General features: G+C 32.1%; 5 protein-coding genes across 5 annotated transcripts; 4 read left to right on the forward strand and 1 right to left on the reverse strand.

Annotated features, from left to right (window-relative positions):
• Positions 1-9,944: 9,944 nt before the first annotated feature.
• LOC107459493 (heptahelical transmembrane protein 2) lies at positions 9,945-12,208 on the forward strand. Its single transcript, XM_016077721.3, has 4 exons — positions 9,945-10,325; positions 10,436-10,522; positions 10,646-10,715; positions 11,345-12,208. The coding sequence occupies exons 1-4, from the start codon at positions 10,087-10,089 to the stop codon at positions 12,020-12,022; spliced, it is 1,074 nt and encodes a 357-aa protein (XP_015933207.1). The 5' UTR covers positions 9,945-10,086; the 3' UTR covers positions 12,023-12,208.
• A 443-nt stretch (positions 12,209-12,651) lies between these two features.
• Positions 12,652-13,377, reverse strand: LOC107461126 (uncharacterized). The gene is made up of 2 exons (XM_016079594.3): positions 13,142-13,377; positions 12,652-13,044 (listed from the first exon to the last, which is right to left on the reverse strand). The coding sequence occupies exons 1-2, from the start codon at positions 13,369-13,371 to the stop codon at positions 12,903-12,905; spliced, it is 372 nt and encodes a 123-aa protein (XP_015935080.1). The 5' UTR covers positions 13,372-13,377; the 3' UTR covers positions 12,652-12,902.
• On the forward strand, positions 13,366-15,848 carry LOC107459486 (nuclear pore complex protein NUP43). The gene is made up of 5 exons (XM_016077714.3): positions 13,366-14,220; positions 14,375-14,444; positions 14,960-15,170; positions 15,318-15,391; positions 15,514-15,848. Exons 1-5 carry the CDS (start codon positions 13,583-13,585, stop codon positions 15,565-15,567), a joined length of 1,047 nt encoding a protein of 348 aa, XP_015933200.1. The 5' UTR covers positions 13,366-13,582; the 3' UTR covers positions 15,568-15,848.
• Positions 15,849-16,191: 343 nt separating this feature from the next.
• On the forward strand, positions 16,192-17,130 carry LOC107461116 (uncharacterized). The gene is made up of 2 exons (XM_016079584.3): positions 16,192-16,649; positions 16,846-17,130. The coding sequence occupies exons 1-2, from the start codon at positions 16,263-16,265 to the stop codon at positions 16,897-16,899; spliced, it is 441 nt and encodes a 146-aa protein (XP_015935070.1). The 5' UTR covers positions 16,192-16,262; the 3' UTR covers positions 16,900-17,130.
• Positions 17,131-18,250: 1,120 nt separating this feature from the next.
• LOC107459477 (50S ribosomal protein L35, chloroplastic) lies at positions 18,251-20,406 on the forward strand. The gene is made up of 3 exons (XM_016077707.3): positions 18,251-18,593; positions 18,724-18,840; positions 20,108-20,406. Exons 1-3 carry the CDS (start codon positions 18,348-18,350, stop codon positions 20,183-20,185), a joined length of 441 nt encoding a protein of 146 aa, XP_015933193.1. The 5' UTR covers positions 18,251-18,347; the 3' UTR covers positions 20,186-20,406.
• The last annotated feature ends 3,454 nt before the right edge of the window (positions 20,407-23,860 follow it).

Genomic DNA, 23,860 nt, shown 5'->3' on the forward strand with positions numbered 1-23,860 from the left:
ATATTTAAAATAATTTGTTTTGATAAAATAACATGAAACGTAAAAAAAAATATATTTTTATATCTTTTTTATGCGAAAAAATTAAGAAATTCTAACAGGAAAATTGAATTTCCTTTTTTAACTATTGAAATACTTTGTTAAATTTTGCAAAAATTAAAAAAATTGAAAAAATTATAGATATCCCAACAAATTCTTTTTGCAAAAAGAATTTTAAATGCTATAAAAAGTACGTTTTTGTAAAAAATTAAAATATTATTTATATATTAAAATTAATTATCAAAATTAATTAATATATATTTGTATATATAAATAATTAATGTTACTTAACTTATTTTTAATATGTATTTTATATTTTAATATATATTTTATATTAGTAGTTAATTTTAATATATGCATAGCATAGTTGGTATAAATTTTATTTTTTCAATCTTACTATTATGGACTTTTATTAATCCCGCTCCCTTTGTAAAATAAAAAATAGATTAATCGGTTTTTCTAATAAGTTATTTGAAACATAATTAAAGATATTGTAAATAGACCTTACTTAGTATTAGACATGAACATAGTAATTCGAACGGGAATCACTTAGACAAAGACGCTTAAAACGTCTTTTTTTAAAAATATTTTTCAGTAATTAAAATTTAACATATATAATCGATTAAATCATGTTATTTTTGTCAAAATTAGGCTAGACAAATTGATTTAACCGAAAAAATTGTGAATCAAATCTTGAACTGGTCTAAATTAATATTATTTTTTATATAAAATGACTACAATACCCTTATTATAGAGATGACTAAAATACTCTTTTATATATATGTTAATTTTAAAAATTCTAAATCCTAACCCTACGATAGAAAAATAAAAGACTAAAATTTAGGATTCTCAAAATTAATATAGATAATAGAAGTATTTTAGTCATTTTCTATAATAAGGTATTGTAGTCATTTTCTATAAAAAAATAATATTAATTTAGACCAGTTCATGATTTGATTCACCATTTTTCGGTCAAATCAATTTGTCTAACCTAATTTTGACAAAAATAACACAATTTAATCAATTATATATGTTAAACTTTAATTATTAAAAAACATCTTTATAAAAAGATATTCTCAGCGTCTTTATTTGAGTGGCTCCCATATACTCAGTCATCAGTCACAAATTACAATCTAACTAACTAACTCACATTAATTAAATATTCTCTAATTCTCCTAACTAATACAGTTATTTAACTTACTAATACTAAATACAGTGACTACAAATAATCGAAAGACTAAATTCTGGACATTCTCCTTCAAATTGGGAGTGTGAAAATTGATCAATTCCAACTTGACCTCACATAATGAAAATGGATTTAGAGCTAAGGGCTTGGTCAGAATGTCAGCCACTTGGTTAGCTGATAAAATTGGTAGTAGCTTTAAAGATCAATTTTACATTCTTTCTCGCATAGTGTGATAGTCAATCTCGATATGTTTCGTCCATTCGTGAAACACGAGGTTGGCCGCAATGTAGAGAGCTGATTGATTATCACAATATAGAGTATTAGTTTGCTCAAGGGTGCCTGAAAGTCACGCAAAATGAAAGACAACCAAACATCTTTGCACATCACAAGCTTTCCATGGCTCGATACTTTGCCTCAACAGAGGAGCGCGCCACTGTTTGTTATTTATTGCATCTCCACGAAATTAAGAACTTTCCTAAGAAGTAGCAAAAACCAAAAATGGATAGACGAGTATTCGGAGAAGCTCCCTAATCCGAGTCCGAAAAAGCTGATAGGTTGAGATCTGTGGAGGCAGAAAATAAAACCCTCTTTGCTGGTGCACCTTTAAGGTACCTAAACACAAGTAGTGCAGCCTTAAAATAAGTGTCTGCGGCACAATCCAAGTATTGGCTAAGCTTACTCAACGAAGCAAATATCTGGACGTGTGTTTGTCAAGTAAATCAATCGGCCAATTAATCTTCCGTGGCTAGAGACATCTCCTAAAGGAGTACCTGAAGTTTTGGAGAGCTTTACCGTATAATCCATAGGTGTATAGACTGGCTTTGCATCATTCAATACAAACTCATCTAACTAATCTAATGTATACTTACGTTGGTACATGGCAATACCTTTGTGGCTGCGTGCTACTTCGAGTCCAACAAAAAATTTCAAGTCCCCCAAGTCTTTAATTGTGAATTTTTCATTAAGCATTTTCTTCACTCTTTGAATTTCATGCAAATAATTGCCTCCCATCACTAAGTCATCCACGTAAACTAAGATACAAGTAAAAGAGTCACTAACTCTCTTACTAAACAAGCAGTTGTTAGCCTTAGATTAAGAGAAATTAGATTGAAGAAAAACACAACATAACTTCTGTGCCACTGGTGACTGGCTTGCTTCATTCCATAAAGGGAGCGCTGCAACTTGCACACAAAACTAGCACAGACTCGAAGGCCTAAAGGAGGTTTCATGTAAACTTTCTCAGAAAAATTGCCATGGAGAAACATGGTGTTGACATCCATCTGGTGCACAAATCAATTTCGAGCTGCAACAATGGTCAGTAAGACTCGTAATGTGGTGAGTTTGATCATAGGACTGAACGTATCGAAGTAATCAAAGCTAGCTGTTTGAGTAAAGCCCTTTGCCACCATTCGGGCTTTATGTCTTTCAATCTCACCATTGGATGTGAATTTGGTTTTAAAAATTCATTTACAACTGATCGCCTTCTCTCCTCAAGGAAGAGAGGTCAATGTCTATGTCTTATTATCTTCAAGAGCTTTTAGTTCGTCAATTATTGCTTGCCACCAACAGCTTGGAGTGATTTCCTCCTTATAACTTCTAAGTTCAGTGTTTTGTGTGATCGCAACTGAAGGAGCCCTGTGGCTTGAAGATAGAGAATCCAAACACACATACTTGGAGAGAGAATATTTTTTATTGATGATGGTTGAGCGCTGCTGATTTGATGTCGTGAATTGCATACAATGAAAGGTATCGAAATAAGCAGATTGAGATCATTGTCTTGTTGATCTTCTTAATTCAAGTTACGCTATTGACAAGGCTGAATTGGCTGCAGAAGGGGTTGATGCATGCCGTGAGTGTGGTTGAATTCGTATCAGAATTTAGTGAGAAAAAATTATTATTGTGCTATGAATGATTAGGATGCAAACGATGAGTGTTACTTAATTGAAAAAGTGCAACAGGCAAAGCCATATTGTCTAAAATATTTGTATGAGTAGTAGTGGAACTATTGGAAGCAATCTCATAAACAAATATGTAACATAAGTTATAGGGTGAGTTTGGAATTTCGTTGAAAAATATAGGCCCTGTAAAATTTTTGAAAGGGAAGTTGTGCTCATAAAACATCACATTTTTAGAAATGAAAATCTCTCTACTCTAGTATCTAAAAAAATGTATCCTTTAGTTCCTCGTTTAAAGCCTAAAAAGACACATTTTCGAGCTCGAGAGTCGATCTTCTTCCTATGAGACACTAAAGTAGATGCATAAAACAGACTATCAAATATTTTGAAATGGTTAATTTCAGGCAATTTTTGATGAAGCATTTCATAAGGGCTAGAGGCTTTCACTTTAATGTGAGGTACCCAATTTAGAATATGAGTGGCATGGGCCACAACAAAATGCCAAAAAAAAGTAGGTATATTAGATTTAAAAATGAGAACTCTTGCCATGTTTAAGATTTTTTGATGTCTTGTCTCCACCGTTCCACTCTGCCGTCGTGTTTTCACACAACTAGTTTGGTGTAAAATCTTTTTCTAATAGTAAAAAAAGGGCATCAAGAATTTTTTTACCATTATCTAAGCGAATGCTCTTAATTGTTTTATGATGTTACGTTTCAATCAACTGAACAAAATCCTCTACTATTTTTCTAACTTCAGATTTGTGTTGCATGAACAATAACCATGTGAATTTGCTTTTGTCATCAATAATTGTTAAAAATTACATATGTTCAGAGATAGAAGGCATAGCAATTGGGGCCTGAATATCCATATGTATAAGATCAAACAAATACAGAGATTCAGTAGTGCTATCATTAAATAGTATTCATTTTTGTTTAGCATAATGACATGAAGAACAAGGTACATCAGTGGTATGATATGAAATGAAAGGATATAATTTTTGCATCTGTTTGATCTTATTACATGAGATATGTCCTAATCTATGATGCCATAAAATTGCATCTAATGAATGAGTAATGTTGTTTGTGCGTGCTTGATGTATGAGTTTTGATGCATCAACCTCTGTTGCAACTGGAAGACTTGTTTGTATGGCTACTGCCTTCATTATATGCAATTCTCTCTTTTGATTAGCAACTCCAATAATATTCGAGGTAAGTAACTCCTGAATCTCACAATCATGTGCATTGAATGAAAAGGAACAAGAAAGTGCTTTAGTTGCTTTAGAAACATAAATTAGAATGTTTTAAAAGATGGAACATATAGTACATCAATCAAGTAAAAGCTTGTTGAAAAGAAAATTGCCCTACTTATTGTTGTGACAGTTTGAGAGCATGATTATTTGAACATACTTAATGTATTTTATAGATTGAAAGAAATTGAGTGGAAATGATACATGAGCGCTAGCTCCTGTATCCAAAATCCAGTCATAACTAGTTAAAAAATGGCTGAAAATTGATAAGAAATAGAAGGTACATGCAGATATTATATGTACAAATGCCCATTTTTCATAACTCGGAGGGTCATTACATTGCTGTTGAATTAAGGCAATAAGTGCTTCTTTCTACTTGTCTGAAAATAAGCCATCGAGACTGATCTTTTCTTTCTTTTAAACCAAAAGTTCAGTGTTGTATTCATCATTACTCATAGGTCACAACTGTAATGGAGTTAATTGAGTTTAATGAATTACTGTTCATCTTAAATTGATTTCTTTGCATATATGGTGAAAAGCCATGTATACGATATAACATGTGTCAACAAGGTGCCCACTCTTGTGAACCGCGTCCCCTACCTCTACCTTTATTGTAATTGCTTCCTCCTTGATAAGTCCCAAAGGCATTTGTATTAGCTGCTACACTATTACTAAGTGCATTTGCATTCACAGCTTTAATAGCATTTATCATCAATTTGGATCCCGGGTCTATCTATCAAGTGCATCATTTGCCTTTCTTGTTGGAGTAGTGAAGAAAACATTGTGCTAACATCTGGTAGGGTTTTACAAGTATAATTTGTGAACGAACATTTGCATATTGATCATTTAATTTTCTAAGGAAGCGTATTACATGAAACTATTCTCTATGTTCTCTAATCTTATCAATATTCTGACCACATTTACATTCAGTCAAGCAAGAATATAAATGTATAGTTCTAAATTCTTCTAATTCTTTCCAAACACTTTTCAATTTTCTGTAATAAGAAGTGATCGTGAGCTCACCTTGTTTCATAGCAAACATTTCTTCTTCAAGATCTGCAAATCTGAAGAGGTCTCCCTGATAGAAGCGGTGCTTTAAATCCTTCCATAGTTCATGATTGTTGTCGCATCGGAGCACACTTTGCAAAATCTCAAAACCGAGTGATCTATATAAGCAAGATAATAAAATTGTTGCATCGATCCCAAGCTTTAAACAAATTAAAGGATCGTCCTCCTCTGGTTTGATTAGGGTTCTATCGATGAACTTGAGCTTGTTCTTCAATTTTGGCGAGATCTTCATTGATGTAGACCACAAATGGTAGTTCGAATTGGTTAATGGAATATCTATAAGTGAAATTCCAGGAGTTTCGCTAGAATGAAGGTATAATGGATCTTGCAATGGACTAACACCGAAGAAATATTAAGCTTGCATCGCATTAAATTGTGCTATCATTCTTGTAAAATTTCGGAATTCAATTGCTGAAATTGAATTTATAGATTTGTCCCTCTTTCTTGCATGTTTGTTTCCATTAATGAACAAATTCATGTAAACACTAATTCACATGAACCTCTCTGCAATTGAGTTTTTGCATATAATGATACACTCTTTTTTGTAAGTTCCACGCTCACTGCATCATGAAAATTTTTTTGTTCTAATTACAGAATAATCAAAGATGATAGTGGAATTACATCATACAAGAGAGAAATTTTGAGATGAACATTAGTTAGAGTGACAAAAATGTTTTCTATTATTGTGATGTTAAATATATATACAAGATACTCAATCATCTGTCACAAATTAAATCTAACTAACTAACTTAAGTTAACTAACTACTTTTTAACTCTCTTAACTAATGCAGTTATTTAATTTATTAATACTAAATACAGTAACTACAAGTTACTAAAAAATTAAAGTCTGGCTACAGATTTGATTGTTGATTTGTTTTATAGATATCATATTTTTTTTTGTGACTTATATATATCATAATTGATTTGCTAAATATAATTTTCTAACGAATTTATTGATTTGGTGTCCTAACTGTTAATTCACTAGTTTCCTAACATATGATTTGTTTAGTGTTTATGTCCACTCAACATATAGATATGGACACAAAGATTAAGATACTAACCAAACACGATAAATTAAAAGATAAGGATTAAATAAATCTCTACATAATAAACCTGAATGAAAGAACGGACTATTATATTCCTTTTGTAAACTATATGAAATTTAGAAGATATAATATATCGAGAAGTTATGTTAAATATAAATAATAGATTAAAGTATTGTTTTTATTTTTGTATTTAAAAAAAATTATAAAATTGTCCATAATATGAAATTATTTAATTTAAGTCTTTAATATTTGTAAATTATTTTAATATTATTGAAAAAAAATAGTACATATATAATAAAATATATATTATTTTTTTATCTCTAATATATCAAACTTATTTAATGTTTAATTTAAATAAATTTTATTTTTAACTTTGAAATACATTTTAATTCATCCTTCTATATTTTTTTATGATAGATAATTATTCAATTACATTAATTATTTTATTTGACTACAATAAATAAATTAATTTTATTTTAATTTGTATTAATCTTTTATCTTATCCATTTTGATTAATGAGTTTAAACTGTTATAATTAATTATATATTTGACCATATTAACTATAACTAATTAATTATATTAGTTTTTCTTCTTATATATTTTGATTAATGATTTTAAACTATTATAACTTTTACATGACATATTTATAAACTATTTTTTTTATTAATTTAACTTACTTTATTGAGTAAAAAAGTCATATTAAATTTATTATATCAATTATTTAATTTAATTAATTCAACTATATATTATTTTATTTCTGTTTCGAGGGCTATCTAAAGCGTTGATTTGAGCCTGAACGTGAGGTTCAGATCTCTTTGTATAGCAACGTCTGACTTGTTGATGTTGAGGTGCTACCTGTCCGAGTTTCTTGTGAGGAGATGGGGAGTGGTACCTACAAGAGACTCTGATACTTAAGTTAGCAAGGATTTTAGGCAGATTTTTAGTAGATTAGAACATGTCTTATACCTGAGGGTGCCAATATATTTATAGTAGAGTTAATAACCACATTTGTTAGAGTAGTTCCACCTTTATTGATAGATGACCATTCCTTTTATTTTAGGAGGCTATTAAGATCTCCCTTCTAGATGTAGTGGAGAGATTTGCAGAGACAGTTACTTGCTTGGACAAATAGAGCTGGACCTCTCTGTTGGTGTTCGACTTCTTTAAAGAGGTCGGACATGGAATAAAGGCCACCTTTTAAGATTGGACCTTTTATCCTTATTGGGCCTAGCTTTATATTTTAGGATACAGTATAAACAATTTCATTTATTGTCATGTTAATGTTTGAGTTGTTGTTTACCAAAAATTTCTTTATATTTTCTTCTTTGATTTTAAATATTTTAATTTTAAATTTCAAATTTTATTCATTATTATNATTTATTCAATTTATTAAAAAAATAATTTTTTTATCTATTTTTGTATTGCATAACTTATTCACGATAAAAAATCATATATACTAAAAGATGATCTCATTTTTCTACCAATTGATTTTTTATTCAGTAATACTTTTTTTCTTTTATGATATATTATTTATACTTTTTTTAGTTTTTTTATAACCTATAAAATATTATTATTTGTTATTGTACTCTATCTTTTCTATTTATTTTATTTTATTTTTATTTATTTAAGTTTTTATAATTTTTTATTATAAATTTTATTATTTTTATCTAAAACAAGTTAATTTATTCTAATTCTTTATGTATTGAGTATTTTCAATATTTAAATTGTATTTCTTGCTTAATTTTATTTTTGATTTTGAGGATCTGAGTGATGAAATAATATTGATGAGGCTGTTGTGCGTCTTTTACTAATTTTTTTATTTATCTCTTTTTTTTATAGAGATCATAAGTAATTATTATATATAATGGTGCTTATGCATAAATAATAAATATAAATTATACCCTATTTTTTCGACGTAAATTTTTATTATCTATCTTAAAATAGAAAAAATATTGTAAATTACTTTGAATCAATAAATCTATCATCATTGTGAGAAATGGTAAAATTTAAAAAAAATTTATAATTATTCAATAAACACTTCATTTAGTCTAATATAGTAGTTATTTTAGTTGAATATTATCTTTAATTTGTGTTAAACTCAAATATTTTAACAAAAAGATATTTAAAAGGATGTAACCATTATTAATTAAAGAATGAATGAATTTATATGTTTACTACACAATAAATTAAAAAATTAAGTAAGAAAAATTAACATTTTAAAAGAATTTAAAAATAATGCATTTGAATATTGGACAAACTTATATTGTATTTGTTTTTATTATTTTATATTTTATTATTTTTTGTTTGAGATTTTTTAATATTATTTTTTTGTATTTTGGTATTTTAAAAAAGTTTTTTGATCTAATATATTTATTTGTTGGTCTAATAATTATTCTTTACAGAAAATGATACTAACATAATATAAGTTAATCTCAAATTAAAAAGTTACACTAATTAATACAAGTATTGTCGTATTTGAATTAATTTTTTATACATTAATATAATTAATTAAAAATAAATGATAAATAAAATTAAAAAATAATTAAAAAATAAAATATTTATAATTATTTTAAAATACATAATGAAATAAGTTATAAGATATTATTTAATAAGTTTAATTAATATACCGATAATATAAAATATTTTACATATTTGATATTTGTGTAATTATAATTATTCTTTTAGATAATTATTCAGATGGTCAATATAAAATTTAAGTATTTTTTATTAATATGATATTTATGTGATTGAATGTATGTGTAAAATAGTTTTATATTGACAATATATTAAAATTAAATTCTTACTTATAAGAATAAAAGGTAAGAACTTATATTAAAATAGGGACTAAAATAAATTTTATGATAAATTTATTTAGATTGTTAATATAGTATTGTAAATGATAACTTTGTACAAAGAAATTATTAATAAAATTTAGAATAAAATAGTGTTTTTATCCCTTAATATTTAGATCCTAAACTTATTTCTAATATTTAAAATTTTTTATTCAAGTTCTTAATATCTTAAAATTATTTTAAGAACAATGCTATATGATTATTTTTAGTCAATATTTAGCTAATAATAATTGATACTCATATTTACAAATATTTTACATACAAAAAGTATATAATTTATATATATTTACTAAAATTAATATTTATACTAATTAAATAATAACTAAAATTAATAAAAGTTTTTGTCACTTTAATATTATACTACTTTAAAAATTCTATTAAGATATCTATAATAACATGATAATATTAAAACAATTTTAAAATATTGGAGACAAAAAATAATTCTTTACTCTAAATAATTTTGTACACTTGTCAAAGTATTGATAAGCATGCTTACTTCGCTATTTATACTATGCCTTTTTAAATTACTAAAAAATATTTTTTTTAACTAAAAATATTATTCCAAGAATAAAGAAAAATAGATGAAACGGATCACATGGTGTTGTCTTGTCTTGACTATAAATATAAATTGTTAAATACAACTTTCGAGAATGCCTGGACAGGGCGTTAATCATAGCCGGAGACGGAACCGGTGAAGTTTCCCGGCGAGGCATTGCGAACACGGCGGGCAAGCAAACAAGCGACCAAGCCATCGAAGATGACCAGCAGCCGCCGGAGCGGCAACAAGAACGGCCGAAAAGTCGTTGAGAGCATCAAAAATGATTCGAGATCGAAGGAAACGAAGAGGTTCCAGAAGCGATTGGTGAGGTTCGAGGAGCTTCCGGAGTACCTGCGAGACAGCGAGTTCATCCTCGATTATTACCGTTCCGAGTGGCCGGTGAAGGATGCCTTGTGGAGCATCTTCGCATGGCACAATGAAACCCTAAACATCTGGACGTGAGTTAGCTGCACTTCACACAACTCTTCTCTCCGATTTCTGACTCTCTCTCACGCCATTTTCTACAAACAATTGGTGTGCAATGGTTACAACGTGTTTTTTTCTGCAGTCACTTAGGTGGATTTCTGATATTTGCTGCTATGGCCGTGATGAGCACCACGGCGACGGCGAAGCTAGGCTTCGGCGATTTGCTCAGGTATTGACTGTTCTGTTATTAAGTTATTGACAGCGATGCTGCGTCGTTTTCTTGTGTGTGCTGTGTTGTGTTAATAATGCCAAGATTATCTGATGTCGTGTGTGTTTGAGGTGGAACCACCAGAGTACCGGCGGCGTTTGGGTTGTTGACGACGGCGAAGGAGATAAACCACTCTGACACTGTTGCATTTCCGGTTAGCTTTTATTTAATTTTATCATTTGTTGGCATCTTCTCATCATCTTATTATATTGCATAGATATGCCAAAAAAATTAAATATCTATAATAAAATAATAATAAAAGGACGATAAATTGTTAAAAGATTTATATTAATATTTGAAAATGTTTGTTTCCTTGTTAAGCAGGAGCACCGCACTACGCTTGATTTGTTTTCATGTGTCATCACATAGCATATGTAACTTCCTTTTATTCACTAACTATAAGTTACAATCATTGCATGTTTATCTTGCCATACTTGTTCATCATAGCTCATGTTATTACTTTTACATTTTCATGGATATCTTATTATTATTAAGCAGCAGTCACACAACCTTTTGGCTGGTATATTATTAATCTTCAGTCTTATGAATTTTTAGACCAGATACACGGCAGATCATGATTTGGGACTTGCCAAGAAATTGATGTGCATTCTTAAATCGTGTAATAATGTCCTCTGTATCTTTCATATACTAACAATGATTTTTAAATGACAAATATTAAAAAATGATTTAGTAAACTTGATGTGATAACTAATGAAGTCATACGCTGTTCAATCATTTTTTCTTTTGTTATATATATATATATTTTTAATTTATATTTTCCAGGATTTGCATTTGAGACACGTTCAGGATCCATCTATCCTTCTCAACATGAGAGAATCTGGTGTAGAAATAGTTCCTCGATGGCCGTGGTTCGTTTTCTTAGCCGGGGGAATGGGGTGCCTTGCTTGCAGTTCTCTATCCCATCTTCTAGCTTGCCACTCCGAAAGTTTCAGCCTCTTTTTCTGGCGTCTAGATTACGCTGGAATTTCACTTATGATTGTTTGTTCCTTTATTGCTCCAATTTACTATGCTTTCTTATGCAATCCATATGCAAGATTATTCTATTTGACATCAATATCTGTGCTGGGAATCCTAGCCATTATTACCCTTCTTGCACCATCATTTTCCTCGCCACGGTTCAGACCTCTCAGGGCCTCCTTGTTCCTCTGCATGGGATTTTCAGGCATAATTCCTGCAGCTCATGCACTTGCCCTGCACTGGGGACATCCACATATAAACATTGCGGTTGGATATGAGCTTGCCATGGCAGTCCTATATGCCACAGGAGCTGGATTTTATGTGTCTAGGATACCAGAGCGATGGAAGCCTGGAGCATTTGATCTTGCAGGGCAAAGCCATCAGATATTTCATGTTTTTGTTGTTCTTGGTGCACTTGCTCATAGTGTTGCCACACTAGTTATATTGGATTTTCGACTGGGATCCCCAACTTGTTCATTTTAGCAAATCACAATTAGGTTGTCTCCTGTTGTATGAGTCATAGTTCTATCTTACATATCAGTAGAAAGGCTAGCTGGTTGGTTAACTTGTGAGAGAAACCACCCGTTCTTGTTGTATCTTGTATGTACGATTATTGTACCACTTCTTTCTCAATATTTATTGTGCATTGCAATTGCAAAACGTTGGTAACGTACTAGGCCTCGTGTTCACTCTTAATAATTTGATTTTCATATATTGGCTGAGCAGAACCATGCATTAGACCGTGACTATGAGACACTAATCTTGATCTCTTAGTATGGCTAATTTAATTTAGAAGGATATGAAAGTGGGTACAAAAAAAAATCTTGACAGAATCATCAAGGCAGCGGTTATATTCACATATTTTGTGATTATATGCATGAAAATTTTAGGTTATGACATGCCTTGATGAGATAATGTAACAAACACATATCTGCACTAACTTTCCTTTCTTCCTCTTTGTCTGCATTTCTGTTCCTACTTTTCTCATTAACTCGACGGTGAGTGTTGTATACCACTTTACTTGATAAGTGTGATAAAATGATTACAGACACCAAGAAGGCAAGAAACTTTTTCTGTTGCAGAATAGTAGCCACCTCATTGATTGAACCGCATTGAGAAACAGAGATTGATCATTCAAATGTTTACAGTTTTTTCTCAGGAAACCATTGAATGTTAGTAACCAATCGATTTTTTAATTTTGTGACGCTTAAACAGTCACACTAACCTGAAACTACTGAACTAGGGCCAATCAATAGCTACTAGAAAGGGTAAATCTTCAGATCATTTAAAGCAACAATTCATACCCACAAGAAATGTTGAAATACTTAAACATACAAGTTATGCACATTAAACTCATGCAGAATTAAGAAGTATACGAATCTGAATCAACGGGCAGAGAAACAATGAGAAAGATACACAAGGGAACTACTAGAAAAGCTGCAAGCCTAAGCAATTCCTCATTCTGTGTTGTTATCACTCCAGTCCTTGACCAGTCTCCACTGTACCTGAATAACAGCATTTGAAACCATTCTAATAATGAGCCGCACATTTAACAAATCTTTCAGAATTCAGAAGCAACAGAGAAAAAAAATGCAAGGTTACCCAGCATCAATGAACCCCAACCCAAACACTCCAATAGCAGTTCGAGCAAGAAATGATTTTGAAATCTTCAGTGAGAAAAAGGATCGCTTTTCACTCTTGCTGTTCTCTTGAACCTCGTCCCTCTTTGCCAACGTTGTTGTCCCAAACTTCCTTTGACTTTTGGTCGCAGGAAGAGAAGAACAACCGAAGCAGAAGATAACACCAAAACTCCTTCCAGCAACTACCACCATATTCTACTCTTATCCACAATCTATAATTAATACTTGACCCTCACAAATTCAAAGAAAAAGGTGAAAACAACCAGGGGCAACCAGGTAATTCACTTTAAACTCCAGGGGCATTTCAGTAAAAGAATACATTCCCATTTCCCACCTTTTCCCTATGCAAAATTAAAATCTTCAGAATTGGGAGAAAGTGAAAAACCCTTCTAAACCCTTGTGAATGGCAGCGACGGCAATGTTGGAATCGGAACGCCCAGTAATCCACCGTCTTCCACAGCATAAGTACATCGACGCCGTTAGGTGGCTTCCACCGCTATCAACGTTCGACCGGTTCGCGGTGCTCGCCGCATTCGACACCGATTCCGGTTCCTCTTCCATCGAAATCCACTCCTTAAACCCTAACCCACTGTCCCTCCAACCTCACTCTTCGTTTTCCTCATCTTCCCGCGTCTCCTCCCTAAGGGCCTCCCAGTTCCTCCAGAAAACCGTCGTCGCCGCCTCCACCGCCGCCGGATCACTCCACATTCTGTTTTCAGATCCTGCGGATGCAACGTTTGAATCGGAGGTGTCGATGCCCGAGGAGGAGGGGCTTCACTCGGTGCCGGGCTCGTGCGTTGACCTCATGGACGGTGGGGTAGAGTGTGTGACTGTCGGGGAAGATGGGAGGGTCAACTTAGTTAGTATTGGGAATTCGAATTTGAGCCGTGATAGGTTGTTCGATAGTGGTGGGTTGGTGTCGTACACGGCAGCGAAGTGGGCGTCGCCGATGGAGTTCGCCACAGGTGGTTATGGGTTCAGTCTTCAGTGGTGGGACAAGAGGAAGCCCGGTGGACCGGTTTCTCAGTTTAAGGCTAACTGGTAAGGAAAATGGCGAGCTTTGCAATTGTTCGAAGTGTTGGAGAGGATTAGATTGTGTGAAATTAGTTAAATTCAATTATGCTTGTTCTCTTGTTACCATTGATATGTGCCACTTTTTTGTATTTGATAGCTGCTGTTGGTTGTTTTGTTGCAGGGATCAGAAATTCACTGCTGGAATAGTGCACTCTATCGATATTCATCCATCGAGAAAGCACACTTGCCTGGCATGTTCTTTCTTTCTTTATTGATTTATTTTTGAATGATTTACAAGATACTTCATCTAAATCCTAAATACCCAGATAAGAGTTAGGAGCATGACTGATATTAGATTTTAGTGCTGCATATGTAGTTTATGGTGCTTGCAGGTGCTTCTTTGAATTCAGTTGTAGACTACTACCTAAATATATGAAAGGTATCTAATGGTGAAGCATTTTGCTAAATTTGTAGATATAAATGTGGGATAAGTTTAATGACATTTGTAAGACTTTATAAGTGTGACATTATTCCAGGACAGCGTTTAGTATCTCTTGGATGGGTGATTACTGATTAAACAACATGTAATACCAATTTGGTGACATTGTCAGGTTGTGGAAAGTGTTTGTTGTTTTTAGCTTCTGTGATAGCAACTGCAGGTTGAATGGTTCCTGACTCCTGAGTTCTTGTGGTCTGGAGATGCTCAGACTTAGTTCTTTAGTTGTAAGCTTCTTCTGACATTTCTGGAATCATAATATATTCTCAGGCTGGAGGCTCCTTAGGTACTGTTTTTGCCTGGGATCTTAGGTGGCAGCAACAACCCATTATACTCTCTGGAGCTGAAGTCCAGTCAATATCTGAAAGCGAGGTCTGGGAGGTTCAATATGATCGATGCATAAAATCAAGCGCCACATCTACTCGGATCTTACCTGCCATGATCTGTTCAGAGGATGGGATTCTCGCCGTAATTGAGCAAGGTATATATGTCCGTTACTAATGCAACTTGCTAGTTGGACATCTAATTTATTACTATCTAATATCTATAGTTTAGCATTGTTTTTATTGCACTAGTCACTAAAATTTTTTTCCTTGCATCTTTAATTTTGTATTCTTACCATGTGTAGGTGAGGAACCTATTGAGCTGCTAGCAGAACCTTGTGCCATCAACGGCTTTGATATTGATCGACATAACCCATCTGTAAGTTGATGCAGCTAAGATTGTTTGTTGTATGTTGAATCGTCAGATGGTATTTTTTGGTGGTTCCCTTTTACTGACCAAGTTGAAGATCAAAATCTTAATTTTCGTTGATTGTCATGCAGGATGTGATATGTAGTTTGGAGTGGGAAGCAGTAGCCATATTGACCAGAAGATAACGTGGAAGAGTTATGCACATTGGTAGCTTGAATTCTTGGACGGGAAGCTTTATGTAGTTTATGGAAGAAGAGAATCTTTTTAACGGACTAGATATGATGCTTCTTATGTTATATATGCAGCAACTTTTTGTTCTTTTTGTTAAGCCATTTGTATGCAAAGGAACGGGGTTTTCGATTATACAATAGGCAGCATATTATATCAATACAATAGTGTAACGCCTGATCACATAAAACGGTGAAGCAGCATATAGTTAAAACTAAAACTTAAAAGGCAAGGGGGACACTCAATTTCTGAAGAATTTCATGGCATATAATTTATCAATTTTGCTATGTCTAAATTTTTTATGGGTGATATCAATTAATACAAATTTTTTTATTTTGTTAATTTAAAAGTAATTTAAATCGTAATTAATTTATAATAACTATATATTTACACGGGTGTTATGAGTGTTTGATAAATAAACAGTGTTGTTGATAATCTAATCATTGTTGTCAAATTTAATTTTCGAGTTACATTGAATCTAATAATGAATTTTTACATAACTAAAAATGCTAATTTAAATAAAGATATTAATCATATTATCTTTTTTTTTTTAATGCATTTGGCGCGAAACCCGCTGACTTCAAATTGGGAAATCGAGGAATTTGGGATTAGGTTAGGGTTTGAAAGGGCATTGGAGAAGCAACAGTAGAGAATGGAGAAAGGAGGAAGAGGAGCCCCTGCTAACATAGTTCTGAAGAAAGACGAAGCCGAGGACCTAAGCGGTCGCATCCACCAGGTTCCGTGCTGTGTGAAACAAGATGGCCCAGCCTCCGTTTCCGACTATTTTAAACCCAAGCTCACCGGCGTCGGGGTCGACGGTTTACCGTTACAGCAAGCCCATTTTAGAGGGAGGTTGCTCCAAGGTACTAGTCTCCCTCTTCCTCATGGCTTCTCTGGTTTTGTTTTATCAAAGAAGAGTGATGAGTGTTGGGAAACGAGTGCAACGTTCCGTGACGTCACGTATTGGAACCATGAGTTCGCTCCTTCCCACAACGATGATCTCTTCCGTGCTTTTCACTGCCTTACTCTTTCGCAAGCTGTAAGTTCCGTTTCTCCCTTTTTGGCTTCATGAATGAGATTCCGTACACTGATTTGGAATTAAATTGCACATAACTTGTATTATATGATAGTTAAATTGATTAAAATAAGCTTTAGAGGGAAAAAATGTGAAAATAGTTGTGGAACCTTAAAGTTATTTAAGGTTGGTTAACTAGAACGTTTGATTGTGACTGCAGCTGCATAATCCGGTGACAGCTGAGGAATTAGCTTCATCATCTTTTTCACTCTAGAGCGGTGATACATGCTGTAGCAGTCATATTCATGTTTTTTTGTGTGCTTTGATCCCCAATTCTCCCTATGTACCTCCCTATATGGCTTAGGCTAATATATTGCTTTTAATGTAATGTGTAATCTATCTTGCTGTCACTTTGTAGTCAACAATGCATATTTTAGAAGACCAAAATTCTAAAATTGAATCGGTTATTTGTCCTACCCAGGAGTAACAAGTAATATTGTTTTTCTATCTGAAAAGTTTTAACAATGATATTATATAAAATTTTTAGTATTAATTTTAAAAGATAAAGTTATTTCGTCATTTTTTTATAATTTTTAATGAACACTAAACACTTCCTTCTATTTGGTTCAATACTATTTAGTGATTGAAAAACATAAGGCTTATATATATATGAATGATAAACATATTAAACCATCAACAATGGATTTGATAATCTACTATTTTTCTACTTGCCTACTTAAACAAGTTCAAAGTAAGTAACGAAAGCATTGAAAATGGTGCTCTTTCGATTTTTTATTTTTGGATTTTGGTGGGGGAGGGTGTTGGAGCTTGTTAATGATTAATTGGCTATCGAGTATAGCAACTCTACTAGCATGACTAAGATGTATATAGTTAGATTAATATGAAAACAAAAAACCCAGCTCACCAAGTTCTTTGCACACAACGAGGCAAGCGAGATTCGTCATCTCTACCTTCATTGCACCATGTTAAAACTTGGCATCTAAGCCAATGAGCTAGTGAGGCTGTGCAAAGGAAAAAAGAAAAATGGTGAAAGTGAAGAAAGAAGAATAAGAAGGATAGGGGAGAATATGAAAGAAAGAACTGAAAATTTTCTGTTAGTATGGGAAATCACACCTTGTACTGTACAAAGAATAAATACAACAAAATAATTATTCTAACTAACTGAATAAGTACAAAGAGTAACCTTATAGATAAGAGAGTAACAAAATTGTTATTCTAACTAAATGTACAGGCTGTACTAACTAGAGTAAAGATATAAAATGAATGATCTAATTATGATAAATAAATAATCTAACTATATACATCTTAATCATGCTAATAAAGTTACTATAATGCTATAATACATAGCCAATTAATCATTAACAAGCTCCAATATAGGGAGGGTGGGGAGACCAAGAATAGCAATAACATTGTGGTGAGCCAAACCAAATTAAGAGAAGCCCAGAGTCCATATAATGAAAACTAAAAGTAATACAATAGTCAAGGCCCAATCGTTAAACAGAAGAGAACTCTCAAGACCCAAAGTGTGTCCAAAAAAAAAAGGAGAGAATTGTGTTTTCCTGTGAATATAGTAAAGATAGGGGGACACAACAGCAAAAAAGAGAAAGATTGAGGAACCCCTTGCCAAGCCTCTCTTCAATCATTATCCACAACCACAAGCTAAAATCTTCCCTTTGAACCTCACACCTTCAATTCCGAAACATGGCGTGTGCAACGGCAACGGTTTCCTTTGCCTTCAGGCTTCCACCACGCGCTCCCTATACACGTGTTTCGCACTCTTCTTCAGTTGATGTTCCTCTGTTGAACAAGTTCAGCTCACTGAAACTCAGCTCGTCAAGCTGCATTTCTGGCTCAACGCTTCCTCACAGACTCTGCACCGTTAAACCTACAAGGATTCAGCACCTCACCATTGTTTCTGCCAAGGGCTACAAAATGAAAACTCACAAGGTCCCTTCCCCTTTCTCTCTCTCTCTGTCCCACTCCTTTCTTTGTTGAATTGGTCTTTTCTGCGAGGTAAGAGTAACTCCAATTTGGATTACATCCTTTATTTGAATGTCATTTGTATCTTTGTTTGCAGGCATCGGCGAAGCGATTTAGGGTCACAGGTCGAGGGAAAATTGTGCGCAGGAGAGCTGGGAAGCAGCATTTGTTGGCCAAGAAGAATACCAAGAGGAAATTGCGACTCTCCAAAATGGTACTCTAGTTTTATTTTATTTCATTGATTTGTTTGATTGTTCTTTGGTTTTCTTCTATGGATAAGGTTGTGTCTTAGCTTCTTAGATAGTGGTCTAATTTCAGTGGTAACAATGGCCAAGGTGCGAGGCTTCTTTTAAGTAATAAATTAAGCATTCTGCTTTGGCTACCAATTACAAATTTCTTACATGCATTTGCGAACTGCAATTGGTTTGCTGATATTTAAATTTTTTTTTATGGTGCTGTTGGTTTTGTTGTTTTGGCATGTGAAGTGCAATTTTCCTGAGTATCTTAAGAGTGTAGAAGTAATATGACTGTTAAATATTGGGTGAATTTTTATGATGGCCAATGACTGATGACATTGTTTTACAAGGAATTGGATTGAATGTTTGCTGATTCTGAAGAGGGTTAACTTTGCTTGTTTATTGAGGATTCTTCAACTAGTTCTCGTTTTCTTTTTATCTGAATTCAATAAATTGATAACTGCTGACTTTACTAAGGTTAACTTATTTTCTTTGTTGGGGTGGTGGGATTAGAGGAATAGGGGTGACTTTGGGCTTACAAGCAAAAGCTGGAGTATAAACTGTCTCCCAGCCTTCTCTCCATTTGAAATGGGGATAAATTGAAAATTATGATATTAAAGCACCTTCACTTATCTACCTTCAAATAGGAGGGGGAAGAAACATGTCAGAAACTATAATTCAATGGCATTGGTAGTTTGTAGCTATTGGTGTCTGATTTAGGACGAAGGGTCATAACATGAACAAAAGTCATTCTTTCTAGTCATTTATCATGTAGTTGAGTTTCTTCCCCAATATTTTTCATTCCATTGATTTCTACTTGCCATACTACCTGTTCACAGAGTGACTTCATATATGAGTGACTTCATAAAGTTTGTCAGTAATTACTGCCCGATATCTGAAATTTATACTCATCTTAGCACTTAGTTGATTATGGGTTTTAGAGAAATCCAGTGTTTTGAACTTGTTTCCTTCTACCAAACCAACATCATCCCGTCTATAGTTGGATTTCTAGAATGATGCTAGTTGTAACTTGTAATGCGGAGGGGCTTAGGTATCTGACTTGGATTCAACTAACATGCCCCATTGGAAATTTTACATCTTTGAAATTTTCTTATTCATCATGTATAAGGTGGGTAGTTTGCATGAATACAAGTGTTAGCTTGAATTTGCTATATATATATATCATTATATGAGATGATAAGATTTGCATTCTCATGTCTAACTCCTTTTTATTGTCATGTGCAGCACCCAGTAAGCAGGGCTGACTATGACAACGTAATTGGAGCCTTGCCATATCTGAAAGTAAACAGAAATGTTACATAAAGGTTGCAATCTGAGTCATAAACCTAGCTTTGTTTAGTCTAGTGATTTGTGACGTCTCTAAATCTGCTTTTACACCATCTGAAAATTGTTTAATTTTTCAAATGATGTGAGATAGTTTTCCCAATTGAGATATCACTATATCAGTACCATATGAATTTGGCACCCTTCCTGTATCATGTAACAATTGGTATTTATTCACATAATTGACAATTTGAAACCAAGTTGTTTAGTGGATGAGTAAAGCTAGGTAATTAATTTTTTGAGATAATACTCAATTTGGTCCCTGAACTTACACGCGAGTCTCAATTTAGTCCCTGAAGTTTCAATTGCCTCTATTTAGTCCCCCAAACTTTGTGAACATAACTCATGTTAGTCTTTGAAACAATTTTCAACGTGCAAACATTAACGGAACACTGTCGTGACAGCCGGATGCTACACTAAACTTTGTAAAATGATGTCGTTTTGGTTTTGGTACTCAAATAACCCAAAAACAACATCCTAAATGGTATTTATTAAAATTTTACCTAACAAAATAAGTAATACGATGTCGTTTTTGAGCTATTTAAATGTTAAACTCAAAACCAAAACTGCATTATTTTACAAGTCTTAATGTGACATGTGATAGTCTACAACATCGCTCTATTAACGTTTTTATACTTAAAATGGTCTCAGGGACTAAATTGAGACTCGTGTGTAAGTTCAAGACCAAATTGAGTATTATCTCTAATTTTTTAAATCAACATTAGTTAATTTTTAAATTATTTTGTATGTTTTAAATTCTAAATGGTAAATTATAAATTTTTAACTCAAAATCCTAAATTGTAACCCTACGTTAAAATTGACTAATGTTGGATAACTAAAAATTAGTTTCTTATACTTTGATTACTTTCCCTTAGTGGATTTATCTCAGGTTGGGTTAGAATAGAATGAATTAAGAATAGTTGTGGTTTAGTCAAAGGCGAAGGTTTTGGTTATCACAAAGGGTACACACATCTTGAATTTCATTCACCCATTGGCGCATTTAAAATGGCAACTTTTGACCGTGAAGCTAAAAACAACTTCATGGCAGCAAGCACTACTTCCCTTTGAATATGTTGTGTTGTCCAACAACATTCCCCACACATTGGGTTTCTGGTCAACAGGTCAAAGTTGGGGTTGGACAAAGCATGATTGTTAAAAAATGTTTACCACGATATTCCATTTTTTCAATGCCGAAAAAATGAAAACTTAAATATCTACTTTGCACTCTTTTAGTGGGTGGCATTTATAAAATATCAACCATGCTAGCTATATAAATAGTCAGGTTAAAAGAATTCATGTAAAAAAGATAATTCATGTATGATTTTTATGAAGAACAAAATCAGAATAAACAATTCTATTTCTATAATAACTTAGTATAGTATAATAAATGAGATATTATTCCCTTTATGACGAAGGGTTACCATGTGTTCATAACACGCAGCGGAAGAAAAGAAAGTAATCTTTAAAGATCTATTTTTGTGCGTAAACTTTATTCCTATAATATAATATAATAGTAGATCAGATTTAAATACCTGAGTATGCTAGTAAAAATCTTTTTCTCCTTCGATGGTACGAAGGCACTATGCGTATCCACACCGAGACCAACATTTGCTGTCAACCCCTTGACCAATGGACATTTGATCTAAATTGAGAAATTTTTTGCAACTCTTTGCACACCATATTAGTCTCACATACATTTATGTGCATAGAGGTAAAGGAATAACAACCCTTGTTATTCTCTCTGTCTTTCTCATGTTTACCTCTACTCTTGGCATACCTATATATAGTATATAATAATATTCCATTTGAATTAATATAATTATTTATTTGATCAAATCAAAATAATAATTAAATAATTCTATAGCAAATATTAGAACACTCGTTAGTGTGTGACCCCATAGGTTCAATACTAAGCGGATAGTAAATTAGTCATACTAAATTTACTAATCAAGGTTGGTGTCTAGCAACACTCCTCAATGACCCGATAGTATGAAGTAATATATTTTTACTAAGAACCTCAGAAGAACAAAGTATAATTCCTTCGATCTTTCCAGCTTTTGGTTAACCTTAGAGTATGGTTTAATTGTCAAACTCTAACTTGTTACCATTATTATAATGAACTGTGAATGACCTAAGAAACTCATTTCTTTATTCATTCAATCCCCTTGGCCAATGGTCCAGAATCAAAGTATAATAAATACATTGTTAATTACTATGACAGTCGCAGGTCAAAGGAAACTCTATTACTATGTTCATATTGAGAATATCCTATTGACAAATATACGGTAATTATAACCATTAGAAATTCTCAAAGTGAGTCAGTTCAATAGTCATATCTCTATATGCACCATCTATATATATAATTTAATAAATGAGATCTATTAATCTTCATCCAATGAAGACCATTATATATATATTGATCTTTCCGGATTATTAATGTCCTTTTAATAATCCTATGACCAAGAATAATTTTGATTAAATTATAAAAGATTTATCTCTCAATATTATGATCACTATCACAATGATAAATTTCTAAATTTAATCAAGGACCTTATTATATTAACATTTTAATATAGTAACAATAACAAATTATTTGATACGTGATTGATTGGATTATGTCATACTACTTATTTCCAACATATGACGTAATAAAAAATATATTATCCAAATAAAAGAATATAATATTGGAAGGAGGCTTCCATCGGTTTAGATAGAGTCGAACTAATTTTAATTTTTTTAAAGGATAGTATATTGATAATAACTTAGTATAGTATAATGTTAAAAGGTATAGTATTAGAAGGCGGAACACATTTATAACACAATTTATAATGTTAACAAAAAAATCCAATACAAAGATATTTACTTCTAAGGGTATATTACAAATTGGATAAGATAAAAATAAAATCTCGATTCAATTTGCATTTAAAATATCGGATCGGATGTCAACGAATTATAACTCAAATAATATAGTCTTTTTATACTCACTTAAAAGTCGCAAATTCGAATCTCATTCCTAACTTAAAAAAAAAGAAGATATTGAATCTGATTGAATATCGAATATAATCAATAATAAAAAAGAAAAAATATATTTTTTATTTTTTTATAAGAAATTATAATTTTTTTACATTTTATATTAGTTTATTTTAAACTATTATTAAATAATATTTTTTAAATAATAAAAAAACAACTAAATATATATAAATATTAATAATAGAAATAAAACTACATCAAAAAGATAATAAAAATAAAATAACCAAATCTAATTATCCAACGTTTTAACAATAAAGTAATAATACAAGTTTTAATGTATTAATATTATAAGAATATAACAAAAATTAAAAATTTAAAGTGAATAAAAAAATGTAAAATTATAATATAATAAAATTACATAAATTCACAAAAACATTATATTTTCATTTATTTATAATATCTTTTATTTTTTAATTGGATCTATAGATTTGCCAATCAAATATCCAGGTATAATTAATTCAATATCCCATCCAATCTTTACCGTGATACTGCACATTGGATCCGGATTTAATCACCCTCTTTAACAATGCATTTGGGGTAGATTATCCCAATTTTGGTCCATCCAATCAAGGAAGTCCACGTGTCAAAGCCAGAGCCAATCACGACAGAAGCTAGCCGGCGGAA

The sequence above is a fragment of the Arachis duranensis genome, chromosome 1 (genome assembly GCF_000817695.3).
Source record: "Arachis duranensis cultivar V14167 chromosome 1, aradu.V14167.gnm2.J7QH, whole genome shotgun sequence".
Classification (NCBI taxonomy): Eukaryota; Viridiplantae; Streptophyta; class Magnoliopsida; order Fabales; family Fabaceae; genus Arachis; species Arachis duranensis.